Genomic DNA, 17,396 nt, shown 5'->3' with positions numbered 1-17,396 from the left:
TCATTATCTGCCAGTCGAATTACACACTCTTTGTGCTCAACCATTAGTTTGACCATATATCAATATATTTTTTTAAATGTTGTGGTTGTGGGTAAGTTTTAAACCATTATAGTATATTACCAAAGCTGACACGGCCTGGCATTTAAAAAAGTCAGACATTTTATAACTAATAGAATGAATATCAAGGGCTTACCGAAACACTGTGTTCTATGCAAATACTAAGTGATTATAAATAAATAAAGCATGTAGGAAATAATTCGTTTTAAATGCAAGTCAAAAAGTGTTTGTAGAGTGCCACCAAAGTAAATACTGCTACGGTACAATATACTAGAGGAGAGCAATTTCTGCAAAATCACAAAATCGCACTGCATATTATATGACCTTTGTGTTACTGATGTATTTGTACTCGTATGTGTTTATTCATTGAGTCATTGTAATTTACACTGCTACTGCAGGCAGCTTAAATAAAAATGTAATATTAGAAAACTGCAAACTATTATTTTGTTTAAGATCATATATGGGAAGACTCAGCACCACGGACAGCTCTCCTCCCCACCCCTCTCTCTCTCTCTCTCTCTCTCTCTCTCTCTCTCTCTCTCTCTCTCTCTCTCTCTCTCTCTCTCTCTCTCTCTCTCACTAACTAACTGTCTCTTCCGGGCGCACACTCCTCAGCTGGCTGTGTTACAGCTCCTCCCTCCTGTGTGGTGGCTTTCCCGACCAAAGCTCATTGGACGTGAACAGTTTCGCTGAAGAGCACTTTTTCTCGCTCCCCAAACAAGCAGACGGATAACCGAGGCGGCATTTATTTCCTATCGACCTGAGAGAAGCGACTTAGGTGTTAGGATAAGGTCTCCAACGGTGCTTCACCCCCCCAAATCACTGTCAGCGATGGGGACTGGGACTGGCTTCTTCCAAGGCTTGCACTTATCTCTGGGTATCTGGGTGGTGATAGCCGCGCATACCCTCCAAAATGCCCAGGCGAGGATAACTTCCGCATCTTGCAAGGTGCCAGTGCAACTTCACGGGGAGGAATTACAGCTGGGGATGCTCACTGACCCGACCGAGGAGCCGGGCACCCTAAAAAACATCCGAGTAGAGTTTAAGGAACTCGACCAAGATACTGGAGTGGACGAGCAGGAGACAGGGGTTTCCGTCGAGGTTGTCCCCCCTCAAGATGTGGATGGAGTTAGTACAACAGAACTAGGGTCAAATGAAGAAAGTCACAGCGGCAGTGATAAAGCAGGGGAGCAGAAGGGTGAGGATGTCGCGCTGCGGAGAGCGAAGAGAAGCGGTCCTGAGTTTGCCGAGTTCAGTGAGAGCGGGCGGACCGGCGTGGACGCCGGAGCTCCGGAGAACCGGGGCTCGTTGTTTGACGGACACAAGCAAGTGAAGTCCGATTTCAGATGGAACAGGCAGGAAGGGAGAGGGAATAACCGGCAGGATGAGCCCAAGATCATTAGCAGCACTTTCTCTCTGACGGGGGACTCAGCACACAACCACGCCGTGGTGTACTGGTCAGGGCAAAACAGCAGCGTGAGTAACCGTGATTTATTTGTCTCTTCGTTTTTCACAATCCACATGAAGAGTAGGGGGATTTTGAGAAACTCCGTGACGCACAGAGCTGAGACTTTGCGCTCTGTCGTGCCGCTGAGTTGTGTCTGTTAACAGGTGCGCTGGAAGCTACAGATGCGCACCGACGCACACTGAGTCCTAAATGCCAGAATTGTGCAGCGACTGTGAATTGTGTTCGGTCGTGACCTTTGACTCGCAGCAATTACGCACGAAAGCACTCTCTCTGCTTTTCTTTTCAATCACATCTTCAACAACTTGTATCCATATGTGCGCTGTCTGAAAGTCTGAGAATAATATTTTGTTTTTAGTGATTTAGTTTTGAAAAGTATTTATTTATTTGGAATTGGAGATATGCTAATGAATGATTCATTCCTCCCAAATGATGCAAGCTTTTTCATCCAAACTAATTGATTGGGGAAGGAGGGAGTCATATATTATTGCTCAATCTCCAGTAAACCCTTTAGATTATACATTTGTACTCTAACTGAAAACCTACAAAAGTATGTATTCATTTGGCTTTTTTCATTATTTAAAACAAATGTAATATTTGATTTGCCATACACTCACATTGCATCATTCTAAACTGTGTTTCTGCTTGAAACAATGGACGCAGGAATTAAATGCTGCACTAAATTGAAGGATCACAACAGCAGGGACATATATAAATTGTTTTATTTTAACCACTTAATTGTGCACTTTAAACCATTTCCAAACATTACAATACTTGCAGATCGTAAAGGGCTGCTGTGCATCAAGATGAGAGTGCACCAAGATGAGAGAACTTAAGGTCTGCTTGAAGGACATCATGTTGTCTTTTGTGTTAGTGTCACAACACAACTGTTGAGGTCAAAGACAGGGGCAACCTGCCGCCATAATGTGTTGATCTGTACAGAAGCAGTTAACAGGACCACTTACTCTAAAATGACACTGACCATGTGCAAGCCCATTCTGCATTGGCAATGGATGAAACCCCTGCCCCTTCTTACACAAGAGGTCCCTCATATGAAGATAATAATGAGACAAAACGAATCAAAGTCATTTACACAGCCATGTAAGCTCACAGGAAGCATATGGGCTCCTCTGTGTGGTTTCACTAGCCTAATTTATTGTTGTGGCTCTTCCTTTTGCGGGAAAAACAATCCCACATATTCAGTCTTGTGTGAGCTGATTATGACACGGTGCATGAACTTGTTTTTTTTAGAAAATCTTTGTGTGTCCATATTTGTGTCTGTATGGCTGCATGAGTGTGTGATGGATGGAGAGGGCCAGGAGGTTGCTTTGTGCGGCTGCCCCTCAGCTTTTAATCTTTAATAATTATCTCAAACACTGAGGCCCTCTATTTTAAAGTATTTTCCTTTTTTCGTGGCAAAGTAAGGGGGAAATCAGGCCTGGCCTCGAGAGCAGAGAGAGGGGATCTGCTACTTAATCTTCATTCGCCGTTGGTGATTGTTCTGCTGATGGATGGAGAGGTAGAACAGGGAGATTGAGCTTGAAGCCCTCTAACTTAAATGCAGCAGTAGTAAGAGTTACCATCTTGGTTCAGCCACCTTAACCTTGACTCTCTATTCATTATTCACCACTTAGTTTACACTATTTGAGCACCTTCACCATCTGTCTTCATTACAGTAAATACAATACAATCCTCACAAGAAAATAACAGTGTTGGTTATTTCCTTAGAAACCACCATGTTGGTGCATCATGTTGGTATTGTGGTGAGGGCCTACACAATGAACATAAAACCACTGCTTCTATTGTTACAGGGGCATTGGTGCTCAGCTTATGTCATTATGTGCAACATTTATAAAAGGGGATAGGTTTCCCTTATTAACAAAGTCAGGGTGGTTGCTCTACAAATACAATAATACTGGATTCAACTGCTTCCAGTCTTTGATTCTTTGAACCAAGACCAACATTTAGCAGGAACCCATCATATTGACACAATATATTTTTTGGACAATGGTGATGAACTTTCGCCAACCTTAACAAGAGTTAAGGTTACCTTCTCCAGAGTCAAAGTCGAACACTGAGAGACCTCCTACTTACTTTCTATCAACCACGATCTGTACCTATAACTTTGCTCAAGCAGACATTTTTCTCTCCATGACAATTATATATTTCTTACCTTGACCCAGTAGATGTTATGAACCAAAAGAGAATCAATCTCAACAAAGTAGGGTCCTCCAGCGCCTGACTTTGACACCAGATGCTGTTTCCTACGTGTCAGTCATCACTGGGTTCTTTACTTATGAACAAAATCTGCTGTTGATAAAGCAACTCTTTTATAATTAGCCGTGTTTAAGTTGTGTGAACCCAACCAATCAATGACCAAACAGGTTCCAGATCAGAAATGGCTCATGTGGGCTAGCTTCATAAAGCAATGACAACCTTCTTTTTTTTTTTTTTAAGTTGTTGATCAGCCACATTTTGGTACCAAATGAACAATCTTAAGTAACTGGCCGACATGTTTGATGCAGGACTCCTGTGCCTTATTTCCCTGACCTTTAGCCGAGATACCAAACTCCTACCTGCTAATTCTTCTTAACTCAATGCCTAGAATATCAATATAAAACAATCTCAGCTGGTTGATATGGTTTGCTGTTTGGTTGACTACCATGAAATCCGCCATACATTCCACACCTCTTTGGTTCAGCGACTCCATCTCAGTCTCATTCCAGCCAGATTGGTGGGCCATGTTTTGTGCTCTGACTATGGCTCAATCCCAAACCGCCCCCTACACACTGCCCCTACACACTACCCCTCTGTTTGCGCATTCGCACGGAGGGTCCGCCACATTAAGTGCTGTTCCAAAGCAACGAGTGTGGAGCGGTGTGGAGGGGGAGTGGGCTATCAAGCCCTCAAACAGCGAGTCTGCAGCGGTGCTGACTTGAGACTGGTCTCTACCTGACCGGTCTCAACGCTGTGTGTGTCCGTCAGGAAACATGCTGTTAACAAGTAGTTCCAGCAAACATCCACTGATAAACTGTGATGTCAACGACCTCATGATAACCTCATATGTTTTTAACTTAGGATCATACCTGTGTTTAGTCTAGAACAAGGTAAATGTGTGCATTTTATTATAAAGTTGTGTGTATTTACAGACTGTTGCAAAAACTAAGAAGCTTATAAACATCAGGTTTAAAACTAAAAGAGCTTTACAAAAAAGTAACACAACGAAAGATGTTTGGAGTTTTATTTCAGTTATTAATTGTTATGCTTTTATGAGAGGGGAGGCCGTCCCAAAGAAAGACCCGCTGTATTTACTCCCTCTATCTGACAGGAGGGAGCTTCGTTGAGCTGCGAGTGTCACTCCACGGAGTTCACTCCGTCACGGAGGGGGAGTGTGTAGGGGTAGGGTGTAGGGCGGGGGTTGGGATTGGGCCTACATCTGGGGGTGGGGGTGGTCTTTGAGGCGTGTACACAAGGCTAATGCACTCTCCCTGTCTCTCTGTACCTGTCCAACTAGCTTGTCTCTGCCTCTCGTACTCTGTCTGTCTTTGTATGTGTCTTCATGTCTTCATGCCAGGCTTATGTAGGTTACGTTGAAGCCTTTACCTCAGATATGAACAAAGAGTGTAGAGGTAGCAATGTTGAGACTAACTGTAATTTATTATATTCATGTGCTTCATTCCAATGAGGCATCCCTACAGCAAAGTGACAAGTTCTTTCCTGAAGAATCTTTGAGGCAGTGTAATCCCCCCACCCTCCGCACTCACTAGCATAATGGCTCTGTGACTGACAGCTTGAATACAAAATGGATAGCACAAGCAGTGCCTCTTTTAGTGTGATCTTAAAACATTCATCTCTTCTAAGGGATCCTTGAGATTTCCTCCCGACTACATCTATAATTTATACGTTTCTTTAAGAAACCATGAATATCGGCATGTGTTGCCAATAGTTCAGCTCGGGGGGTCATCTTTCTCAGCCGGCCAACACTACGCTTTCACTCAGGGATGTTTCTTTCATGTATTGAGGCACATGGCGTTCTTTTTGAAGTTATTCTCCTGATGGAGGAGTGGGGGGTTTAGGAATTGTAAGATGGTTCACTGATAAGCTCGACATGGGTGGTCTTTTATGATCACGAGAACTCACGCAGGGACAGGTCAGTCATATCTGGAATGTCATCAATAGAGCTGTGTATGTGAAATTCCCAAATCCCTCTTGAGATCTGGAGGAACATGTACAGACTCTCAACAGAGGTATTTGAAGATAAACGTGTCATGTTCAAGGCAAGTGGAACTCTGGATACCTGACCAATACAACATTTAGAAGGATGTATTTTAAAATAGTTGTTATTCCTGTATTGAAAGAATCTGACATCCTGTAAAATAAAGTATGATGTAGAGCACTTTATCAACCTGGTATTGATATTTGCATCTCATGGTCATAACACTCACTATTTGCTGTGTAGAAAAAAGCCCAGTGACTCACCAGCAAGGACAGAGACGTCCCACATTTCCCATTAGGGTCTCTGCAGCTGAGGATGTGATTTAGGATGTAGGGGCAGGTCCTGTACCCACTCTTTCCATCAGCCCATCTCACCCTCAGCCTAAATTACTGATGGTAATACATTATAAAGTTGTTTCCTTTCTTGCTTCTCCTGCCACCCTGGTGGCTCTGGAGGAAGAAGAAGGGAGGGGGGGGGGGGGGTGAAATATCATAAATATTTAAACCCTTCTAGCAGGTCTTTTCTCCCTTATCCCTTCGATGTTTACTCCGTCTAATTAGTGTCTTTAAATGTGTCCCTTGTTTTTTGTCATTGGAAGTACGATGTCATGACAACAAGCCACAAAACATGAATGGAGAATCCCTCTTGACCAGCCTTGAGAGCTAAACTCTTGGCAGAGGTTGCCGAACAGTTAGGAATGTGCTGGGTCGCTTACTGAAATCATGCAGTGTGGTTTTAAAGCATGTTATGTTTATTGCTAAGCTTTCAATCTCTGTGTAAAGGATGACTCACATACTGCATGGCAAGTCCTATTTCCTTTCCGTATACCTTAAAATGTAGTGCAGATGTGAGAATTGCAGAATATAAAGCAGCATTTTCTTACAAAGGTTTTGTGTGGGAATCAGTAAAGGTCTCACCAAATTATTTGAAATGAAACCAGAAAAACACAGAATATCCTACTTACAGATTTGGGTTGGGAGGGTTCCTTTAAAAATGTATTTAGTTACTTTTACTGTACAAATGACCTGTAAACATTTATTAATCAGTAACCTTATCTGAGTATCAACATATAAAAGTGAAGAAACCTGATTACTTTCACTGTTGGTAGAGTTAGCCTGTTTCACAACTTTGGTTTGTCAGTATATTTGAAATGACTAGGTTAACTTTGTTAGCTAGCTAGCTTACAGCAGACCTGCAGACATTTCTGAAGGAATACTGTGATCATAGTTAAATTATATGAAATGATGATAAAGCTGACCATGACAAGTGACCATGACAATTGGCCAGGTTTATTATCCCCAAACGTCAACAAGCGCTAGGTCCCAGCTGTGTGCGTCACTTTGTGTCCCCGTTTCTGTTGTGTTTTGAACCTTTTGCAGAAAAAACATTTATTCATTTGCATGTGTTTTGGCACAGTTTTTCAAGTGCAGTGCGTTTCCCTCAATGGAAATGTTTTGGGCCATTGTAACACGTTCATACCTCAATATCAAATGCAATGCAATTATACTTAAGTGAAGACAACAGAATAATGTGACCTTTACAAAGAAGAAACCAAGATATTCAGGCAGTAGCCATACACAAACAAAGAAACACATGAGCACGTACTACAGTTCAAAAATGCAGAAATAAAATCTGAGCTGACAGAAAATGATCTGCTTTAGTTTAAAACATACAGTTAAGCTCACACACACCTGAACATATAGGTTCATCTACTGAATAAAAAAAACACGACGGAAAGAACCAACGAAAGTGAAAACCATAAAGGCAAGTTACCATTTTTCTTTATCATGATTATGTAATACATCACATATAATCCGTAACCCCCCGAACCTGCATTCAGCTATCAAAAACAACTTATCCTTAATACTGCATACTCTTTCCTTTTTGCCTGAAGTCAAAAAAGTCAGCACAATTTCAGATTGCATTTTATAACTCCTGTGAAAGGTCACCGGATGCACTTAAAAGTGTCACATAATGTCTAAGCTGTCCTTACAGCTCGGCACAGAATCCCCACCACATTAAGGAAGCCATTCAGGAAGCCATCCAATCAGGATGCAGTGCACCTGCTGCAGCACAACGCAGATCTTGGATCGCACGGCGCCACTAAAAGCTTTGAAGCTATGAGCATGTGCGTAGTAGAGACCCGGCCGGATTTGACAAGAGGCTTTAAGGCTGCATTCTCCAAACCCTAATGGCCTCATTAGGTTTCCTGTATGATTGCCACGCTGGCTGAGGCGCTGTTAGACGTCACCTCGCTCAGACTTCAGTGAGTCGAGTATAATCATACGCTTGACCACTGATTCTGTTCGCCAACGCAAGGGTGCGAACATTATCTGTGAGTGTGAGGTAGAGCGAATACGTATATGTTTGTTAATTACATTGTGGACCCAAGTGTCAGATTAAATTTGCTTTGATTTCAATTCTATTAAAAGCATTTTTTCCCCATCTGAGGTACCCTAAGATTGTGGGGGGATCCCCTACTAGGGCGCCGTTATCCCTTCACACAGTCTCCTGCTCTGTGCGAACACCTATAGATTGATTTATAGAGTATAGAGCTCTCAGTTCGAGACTTCCAGCTCCCAGAGGCACAGTGCATCTTGACCTTATCCACAAGTGCGCTACCTTGTAACGCTGATGTCCCTTGCCATTTCCCAAAACACAGGAGATGCTGGGCAAAGCAGCCGGGCGGTCAACGCGTAATAATGTCAGACCACAGTGAAGCGAAAGACCGCACGCTGCGTTTCACTCTCGCTGCCCTCTATTCACTTTCTCTTCCTTGCCCTCCTTCAGATGCACCATCCTTCCCATGCACAAAAGAAGTCGCCGCCACCCGCAGACAGGCTTGTTCACATGCAAACAGGCAGACACGGAGTAGCACGCATACACATGCACACAAATCATTCTCAGTATCACGTATCACTCTCGCTGCGAGTGAATAGTGTGTGCCTGGAGGAGGTTGTCACTGATGGAGACTAATGTTGACACATAACACCCCAGGACCTGCAGTCAATTAACACATTGTCTAATTAAAGTGATCTACTGGTTTATCTATGAGAGATTGGAAGTGGCTGTAAAATGGGTCCATGCTGCATTAACTTTACAATCAGGTCTGCTGCTTTATTTTCTATTTGGATGTTAATGGTAATAACCTGCTTAAACATGCCCCCATTACCAGACAGATTGCGTGAGCATGTTTCATTGATGGCGGCGAGATATAGACGCTCATGATTTTTGGATTTCTATTTCCTGTTAATACTCCTCTTGAGCTGCACAAAACACTCAGCAGCAGCAGTACGTGACTGAATTCCTGACTGTCCATAGTATCTTGCGTGGAACTCTCCCTGAAAATTGCCCTTTAAATAAATCATCCCACAACCAGCTGTAAATCACTACCCTTCACCCGAGGTTTGTGCTTACTTCCTTGGAATTCGGAACCGTATTACATTTCTATCAAACAAGGTAATTATCTCATATTTTCTCATTCCCCTCACGCCCTAAGAGTTGTTTGAATTCCTTGACGCGTACAGTACCAATATAAGCCTGCCTCGTGAAGGATAGTTTAAGTGGTCATGGATATCAATAATAATAATTCCTTACATTTATTATAGCACTTTTCCAGATGCTCAAAGCGCTTTACAAATACACATTACACACATGTAACGGTCATGTTCTGTGGACAATACCCACAGAAGCAAATTCAGGTGAAGTTAGTTGCCCAAGGACACAGCGGCCTGACGCAGTGGCGGGTTTCGACTGGAGTTCCCCAACGCCACCTTTGGTCTGATGATCAACGCACAGCCCACTGCACCACTCCCATTGCGCCACTCCGTCCCTTGAGTAATGAATCATTTATCCTCAGGCTCTTTTATAGGTGTTTTCTGAGACGGTAGAGCCTCCACTGGAACCGAAAGTACCTAATCCTGCAGAGGAGAATACTGTACAGAGTGAAGCGATTGCTAACGATCCCTTTAGTTACTCAATGAATAGAGGTGACACTCACACTGTCAGCCTGTGGCATTTAATTCCCACCGAGGCCCGAGTTATACATGTATACAGGTACTCCTGCTTTAGACTGCAGAAACATGTGTCAGCAGAATTGAAACACTGGTTGACAGCTTTTGTTCTTGATGTTTAACTGATATTACTCTGTCAGTTTGCCCTGCTTATGAACTTTATCTAGGCCTACTTTTGCTGTGACATTTTGGTTTAGCAAGTAGCCTACCATTAATGCAAATTTGTCTCTTTAGCATGACGGCTATCCATGACTATGTTGGTAAGTCTGTCCATTAGTCTGTAATTTGCCAACCAGGCATCTGTTTAATCCGGAGTGGTTGTTCTGGATGACACCAGGACATTTTACTTCAACCCAAAATGTTAATCCAACTAGCACATTTCTAATTTTCCCTGCACGTTCTAGCTTCCCAGAGGATGATCCGTGTTGTTTTTGACCTACCTTAATATGCTACATTGTTCTTTTGGGGTGGGCTTGGTTTAGGCCAAGAAATACTAAAAGTTCTGTTATCTTTAAAGAAAGTATTCATCAGAATCAGAATCGGTTTTATTAACAAGTAGATTTACACATTCGAGGAATCTGCGTTGGTATATGTGATGCATTCAAAGACACAGAAAGAAGAATACATAGATAGGATGAAAAAAAAAAGATACAATAAAAATAGGACTGTTCTAACAGCGACCATGACAAATGGTCATAGTGTGTGCTTCAAACCTCTTCAGGTTAAGAAAAAAAGCCATTATAACATCACCGTTGCTGTTTTCATTACGGTGGTTTCTTTATATTCTTTGCATGCAAATCTTCATGCATATCTGCCAAGTGTTTTTTATTCCAATGTTGTTTAAGCTGATAAGTGCTTTCAAGGATCTTTGAGAGTTGGCACTAGCATCTAACTGACAAAAAAGCTGTGTACATGTCGTACAGTATAAAACACTTAGGCTATTGTATGTGTTGCTGCTGTGAATGTCAGCTGCTATTAACCCACAACAAACCTAATAATGAGCAATGCAAAATGTTATCTCTTTATTGATTTCATTAGTCGGACATTATTTTGCAGCAAAAGATAAATACTGTTATTCGACACTGTAGCAAAGTATGCTTTACATGGATTAATTATCATAGACAGCTAACCCGTACTTAAAAGTAAGCGCTAATGCATCATCCATTTTACATACACTTTTACAATAATAATATTACACCAGTAAACAAAAAAATACTGTTTCTTGCTGCTGTAAAGTCATCCCCAAGCAGCAACACTCCGACCCTCATTGCTCTTTTTCCCTCCGTTTGTTCTCCATTCCCTGGCATGTTTTGTTGAGGTTGTACCAAACACAAGCAGTAATGTTGAGTAATGAGCGGTAACAGGCGTGAAACTAAATAAACACCCTTAGTCTGACACTTTTTACGTGCTCCAGCTTGTGAGCCTATTTTTGCCTGCGTCAACAGCACAGTGATTTTCTGCAGTGTGGTTCGTCGTGCTGAGAGCAGCACTTAAAAGGCGCCATCAACGCCTGGCTTGTTCTTTTTTAGTGTAACACTCCACCACCTTTTTTGTGTTGGAGTTGTAATGAAGGCACTTGAATATTCATTGTGTTTTTTGTTGTTGATCAAAGGTGCATTTAGTCACCACAAAACTGGCACCACGACTATATTTCCCGCCCCATAGTAGACGCTCAAACCATCTAAATCCCAATAATTCTCAGTGAAGGGAGCCACTGTGCTGCCCCAGTGCTGTAAAGAGACTAATGGGGGGGGGGGTTACAATCAATGGTGCTCAGTATCATTCCTGGTGTGTAATGCCTTCAGGCTGCTGTGAAAGTAAGGCAGGTACCAGTTCAGTCAAAGGGAGAGTTTTTGCATTGATCATTCTTATTTTACATTCACAATCAATCATATGTTGTGGGGGGTCAAATTATGGTAATTAAAGGTCCCCTATTATACTGTTTTTCATCAATATATTATAGTTCTCAGATATACTGTATACAAATATTTCTCTGAAGTGTTTGGCTCGGAATAGCAAACCGATCATACATTGTAGCTTCCTATAATCCCCTCTGTTTCAGCCCTGTTTCCAAAGTGCTGATTCTCTGTCTGTACTTGAACAGACTTGAAAAATAAGGAGCCCCTCCCCACGCCCCTCTGAGAGATATTAGGTTAAAAATAACTCAATGGTAATGGTGCTCTAGGAGGAGATTCAGGTGATAAGGTGTCGGGGGGGGGGGGGGGGGGGTACCTTGGTTGCTGATTGGCTAATGGTTACACAAGCCAAAACATCGTGATGACATCATAAAGTGGCCAAAATCTGATCAGCTCATTTTCAGATGAGAAATGGATCAGGACAAAAAGAGAGATAATCTTTTTTCCTGAAACTTTCAGAGTCTCTTTCCACAGAGGGGACACATGTTGATGTATAAAAGACATGAAAAAGTGGATTTTGCATATTAGGTGACCTTTAACTCTGAACTTAATTTTCTTTCAGCTTCTTTTAGCTAATTGTTTTGATTTACAGCCTATCTTTTTACGGTCAGTACTGTCATAATTCCTTGTAGACAGCCATTTTGGCAAAAATCCAAATGACAAAAGAAGCAATTGATGAAATTAATTGTTTTGATTTACAGTATACACGATAACTACTCACATCACATCCAATAGGCATTTTATTTAAGCAAACAAAAAGCATAAAATGACCCCCAACTCTATCCTCAGTAAACTTCCCCTAGCTATTGTTTTTGTTATAAAGCCTACACATTTACCGAATGGTTACCTCTCACTACTCTCGTTATTCCCAGTAGGGAAACATTTCAGCAAAAAGCAAAAAAAAAAAAAGAGCATCTAGCATCTATTAATTCCTATACAATTGTTTGCACATTAGTTATTTGTTGGTGGCTGCTTTAGCTTTCTGTTGTTTGCTTCTTACCCCAACACTGAACATTGTAACATTTCCTTCCCATCCAAATTGGGATTTATTTTCTTTTTTTACACAAAAAGCACAATTGGCTCGCCTTTACTCTCACAGCGTGTTAGCAATAGTAGCCATATGCCAAAGCTCTTTTAATTATCACACATTATCCCAGAGCTGTCACAAAGTAATAGCAGGAGCATTAGCTCAGGCTTGACCTTTTCATCCCGGAGATGAGCAGAATCACAACGGGTAACTTTAACATGCCAACATCTGTGAGACATCATGGAAACGCAGATCACCGCCTGCACACGCACAGAGGTAATTAAGTTATTTGGCAACGGACTCTATAACTTGTCTCAGACACAACACAGCGCGCAATTTACCTCTTTCCTCATGCCTGGGGATTTAATACCACCATGCCTTTGTAGTCTGGCTGACCATGGCTCTCCGTGTAACAATGAATATGTTGTGTAATCTTCAAAAGTAAGTCAGTTATATAACATTTTATGAATTATTAATAATGGCCCAATTTCCCCGTTTGGTCTGGCCAGATTTTGGCTGTATCAATTATCTGGAATGGGAAATATCTCAATCCAATCCCTATATCTCAGTTATTGTGGCTACTAAAGTTAAAGTCATGATTTGTGGCAGGCAATGTGCTCAAGAGCTATTTTATTTTATGAATTCTATTCAGTTTTGTAGCTCTGGAGTGAGCGATAAAACATTATGTATCTATAAATTCAGTTTGATTCTTAGTAGGCACTGTTCCGAATTTGTGGAATCTGATATTGAAAGTGACGAGGTATTAAAGCAACTGACCTGGTTGTGTACTCGCTCACAGCGTTTATCATTCAAAGGCGATGTCACACCGGTAAGTGCGAGGAATGTAGATAGAAAGGCGGAGGCTATGATTATTAACATTCTCCGAGGTAGGGCCAACAGTGAAGGCAGCGCTACATCATCCACCCAGAGATGGATGAGGGGAGCGGGGGCCAAGGAAAACTAGGCCTTGTTGAGCCCACAGAGTAGCATCCAAAAAAAAGCCAGCCCAGGAAATTATCACATTGCGCCACTTAAATACAGCTTAATCAATTGTGTGTGTCCTCAGCCTGTTTCTGTAGGCTTTTTTGTTCTGCCTCTTAGCCCAACACGTTCCAAAACAGAGCACTCAGTCGCTCATTTTCATGCGGAAGCAGAGATTTTTGCATTCTCGCCAAACAACTGTTCCTCTCAGTCCGCCGCTGTGTTTCCCACCGGCAGCCTGGCACGCCATCCAGCCTGTAGCGAGGGAGGCGGACTCTTCCTGTCACTCCTGCGGTCCAACATTTGCCGCCTGCCTGCCGGCTGCTCCTCAGGCAGTGCCTTTGTCCATCACTAGAGGGAGTGGGTAGCCTAAAGAATAATGAGGTGTATTATGAGCTGCGGGACAGGAGGACAGAGAGAAGTAGAGCGAGAGGGTGAGACTACTGATTATTCATTACTTCAGAGCCGTGGGCAGCTTCACTGAACATCCTTAATGATGACTATGCTGCCTGTTGTATATGTAGAGCGTGGCCAGATGGTGGCTATACTGTACTTGACAAATCCTGCAGATACAAATGTCTTGCAAATTGGCAGATAAAACCTATTTTGTGATTAAAATGAGTTTATATGTCTGTGTTTGTGTGTGATGGATGGGAAGAAGGGGGAGACACAGAGTCAAATAGATGAATGCAAACAACAAATGATACAAAATACTCTGTTGGAAAGCAGCTAGTTCTAAATATTGCAACGCACTTTCTGCAGCCTCTCAAATCTGTTCCCTCCTGTTCCTCAGAAAATAGATCAGCCCTGCTCGTCTCCGAGCCTGTTGGCTGCCCTTTCACAGCTCACTTGCAACACATGAAAATGTTTATGTGGCCTTAATTGAATTTAGAGCTACATGGTTTACCAGATAGAAAAGCATGTGTAGAGCAGGCTGCTACAAGAGAGATAATCCGGCTAGTAAAGATGTTCTCTTCTGAAGCCTCTTCTCTGCTTTTAAGGAGCTTTGTTGTTTGTTCCAACACTTGGAGAGGGGATTCAAGTAGAGCCAGATGTTGAAGCACTAGCATTGGGATACAGCGGTCACTTGACGGAATCTGATTTCATTGTGTTATTTTATTGATTTTCACAGAAGAGATATGTGCTAATGCTTTCGATTTTTTTACCCTGTTAAACACGATTGCTTACCTTTTGGGGCAAGGCATCTGTTGAATTTGGTGCAGTTCTTCCAGAGGATGAACTGCAGTCATTTTTGTGACAACACAACAATTTACATCAACCCAACATTTTCTGATATGATAATGATGATATTTATAATATCCAACTGGCAGACTTTCAATCCAATCCAATCCACTTTATTTCCATAGCACATATTAAACAACAGAGGGTTTACCAAAGTGCTTCACAGCAAACATATCATTATAATAAAATATAATATTACAATAATAGATAAAAGGCACACATAAGAATGAATACAAGGTACACAAATGGACAGACAATAAAATAATAAAATCGATAAAACATAACTCAAACCGACTCGAAAGCGAGGGAAAAGAGGTGGGTCTTTAGGCGGGACTTAAAGAGCAACTTCCAGGTTAAAGACACCTGTGAATAAATGTGTAGGAAAATGATGAACACACTAGATTTTCAAAAAAATATACAGAAATATACACTACAGTGACATCTGGCGTCGTTTTTGTAAGAAATGTTCACTTCCGCATAAAAAAGCCTCGGAACGTGACCTCCAGCGTGTGACGTAACATGGGGGAAATAAGGGGGAGAGCGGCCGGTGTAACGTATTAATAAACATGGATCCCAATGCTAGTTTTGACACAGAAGACACAGAAGAAGTTGAACATGAATATTCGAATGCATATGACGGACCACAACCTTATAATTATGAGCCTGCTAGGCGTCCAAGAGACCAGGAGCAGCCAAGGATTAGAAGAAATAACGGCCATCGGAGAGAAATTGAGCTGTGGTGTGAGGAGAACCAGTGGAGAACTGGGCAGCTATCTTGGTGAGTGACCGGCGTTAGCTACAGAATGTTAGCTAACGTCACATCACAACATTGTGAAGTTAGCTATCATATATCAGGCTATAACTAAAGTAGCATTGATAATTGTGAGCCTCTCCGCTCACACAGGGTTCAAATAGGGACGGAAAGAGCTGGTTGGTTGAACACAGGCGTTTATTAACTCCAAACAAAAATGTACGCGGGTCTCAAACGTTGCCCGGGTGGGAACCTTCACAGGTCCTTTGGCGACCTTCCAGGATCCCGCCTACTGCGAAACAGACCAGAACCAGGTTACAACATGCTTTTATTCCGGCACTGATTACCTGATTCCGATCAGCTGTCTGGCCTCCGGCCGAGCCACTCCCTTCACTCCAGCAGCCAGCACCCACACCACACCCCGCTGCCACATACCCCCACCGCCCGACTCAGGCCGGGATCCCGCCGGCCGCAAGCTGACTCTCCCCCCCCCCCTCCGCCGAGCGAGAGAGGAAATCAGCCATGACCATCCGGTTACCCGGCCTGTGGATCACCTTGAAGTTGAAAGGCTGTAACGCCAGATACCACAGAGTGATCCGAGGGTTGGCATCCTTCATGCGGTGGAGCCACTGGAGCGGGGCATGGTCCGACCAGAGGGTGAAAGGGCGCCCCAGGAGGTAGTACCGCAGGGCGCCGATCGCCCACCGTATGGCGAGGCACTCCTTGTCCACCGAACTCTAGTTCACCTCCCTCTGGGCGAGCTTACGGCTAATGTACAGTACGGGGCGGTCGACCCCCTCTACGTGCTGGGACAAAACGACCCCCACCCCACTGTTCGAGGCGTCGGTCTGCAACACAAAAGGGAGAGAGAAGTCAGGAGAATACAGAAGGGGCTTACCACAGAGGGCTTTTTTAACCCTCTCAAACGCCAGCTGACACCGCTCCGTCCACTGGACCGGATCTGAAGCACCCTTTTGGGTCAGGTCGGTCAGGGGACTGGTCAGCTCCGAAAAGGACGGGATGAACCGCCTGTTGTAGCCGGCCAGCCCCATGAACCTCCTGACCTCTTTTTTCGTCTTGGGCGCCAGACAGGCTGAAATGGCGGTTGTTTTCTCTATCTGTGGCCGCACCTGCCCGCCGCCCAAGTGGTACCCCAGATACCGTACCTCCCTCCGTCCAACCGCACACTTCTTCGGGTTGGCCGTGAGCCCTGCCTGCCTCAGGGACTCGAGTACCGCCCCCACCTGCTGCATATGCTGCTCCCATGTCTCACTGTGAATGATGACATCATCCAAGTAAGCAGCAGCATATGCAGAGTGGGGACGCAGCACCCGGTCCATGAGCCGCCGGAAGGTGGCTGGAGCTCTGAACAACCCGAAAGGAAGTGTGATGAATTGGTATAAACCATACGGAGTAGAGAAGGCCGTTTTTTCCTTAGACTCTGGAGAAAGGGGAATCTGCCAATAGCCTTTGGTTAAATCCAGCGTCGTGTAAAAGCGAGCAGTGCCTAGCCGATCCAGGAGTTCGTCGACCCGGGGCATTGGATAAGCATCAAATTTGGACACCTCGTTCACCCTGCGGTAGTCCACACAGAACCGGATTGACCCGTCGGACTTACGTACCAGCACGACGGGGCAACACCAGTCACTGGTGGACTCTTCTATCACTCCCATCTCTAGCATAGCCTGATGCTCCGCCTGAACAATTTTCCTCCTGTGTTCAGGTAGC

At 43.5% G+C, this 17,396-nt stretch overlaps 1 protein-coding gene across 2 annotated transcripts in view; it reads left to right on the top strand.

Annotated features, from left to right (window-relative positions):
- Positions 1-732: 732 nt before the first annotated feature.
- LOC307039389 (VPS10 domain-containing receptor SorCS3-like) overlaps positions 733-17,396 on the top strand; it is a 355,063-nt gene continuing 338,399 nt past the window's right edge. Inside the window, exon 1 of one of the 2 annotated variants that reach the window (XM_079681402.1) lies at positions 733-1,533. In XM_079681402.1, coding sequence (XP_079537528.1) covers positions 889-1,533 — 645 coding nt within the window. In that variant the 5' untranslated portion in view covers positions 733-888. The remainder of the gene's footprint in view (positions 1,534-17,396) is intronic. The other variant, XM_079681403.1, reaches the window with a different exon arrangement.

This window comes from Notothenia rossii, assembly GCF_949606895.1.
Source record: "Notothenia rossii genome assembly, chromosome: 1".
Taxonomy (NCBI): Eukaryota; Metazoa; Chordata; class Actinopteri; order Perciformes; family Nototheniidae; genus Notothenia; species Notothenia rossii.
Note: the sequence above shows the minus strand (reverse complement) of the source record. Positions and strands in the feature narration are given on the sequence as shown.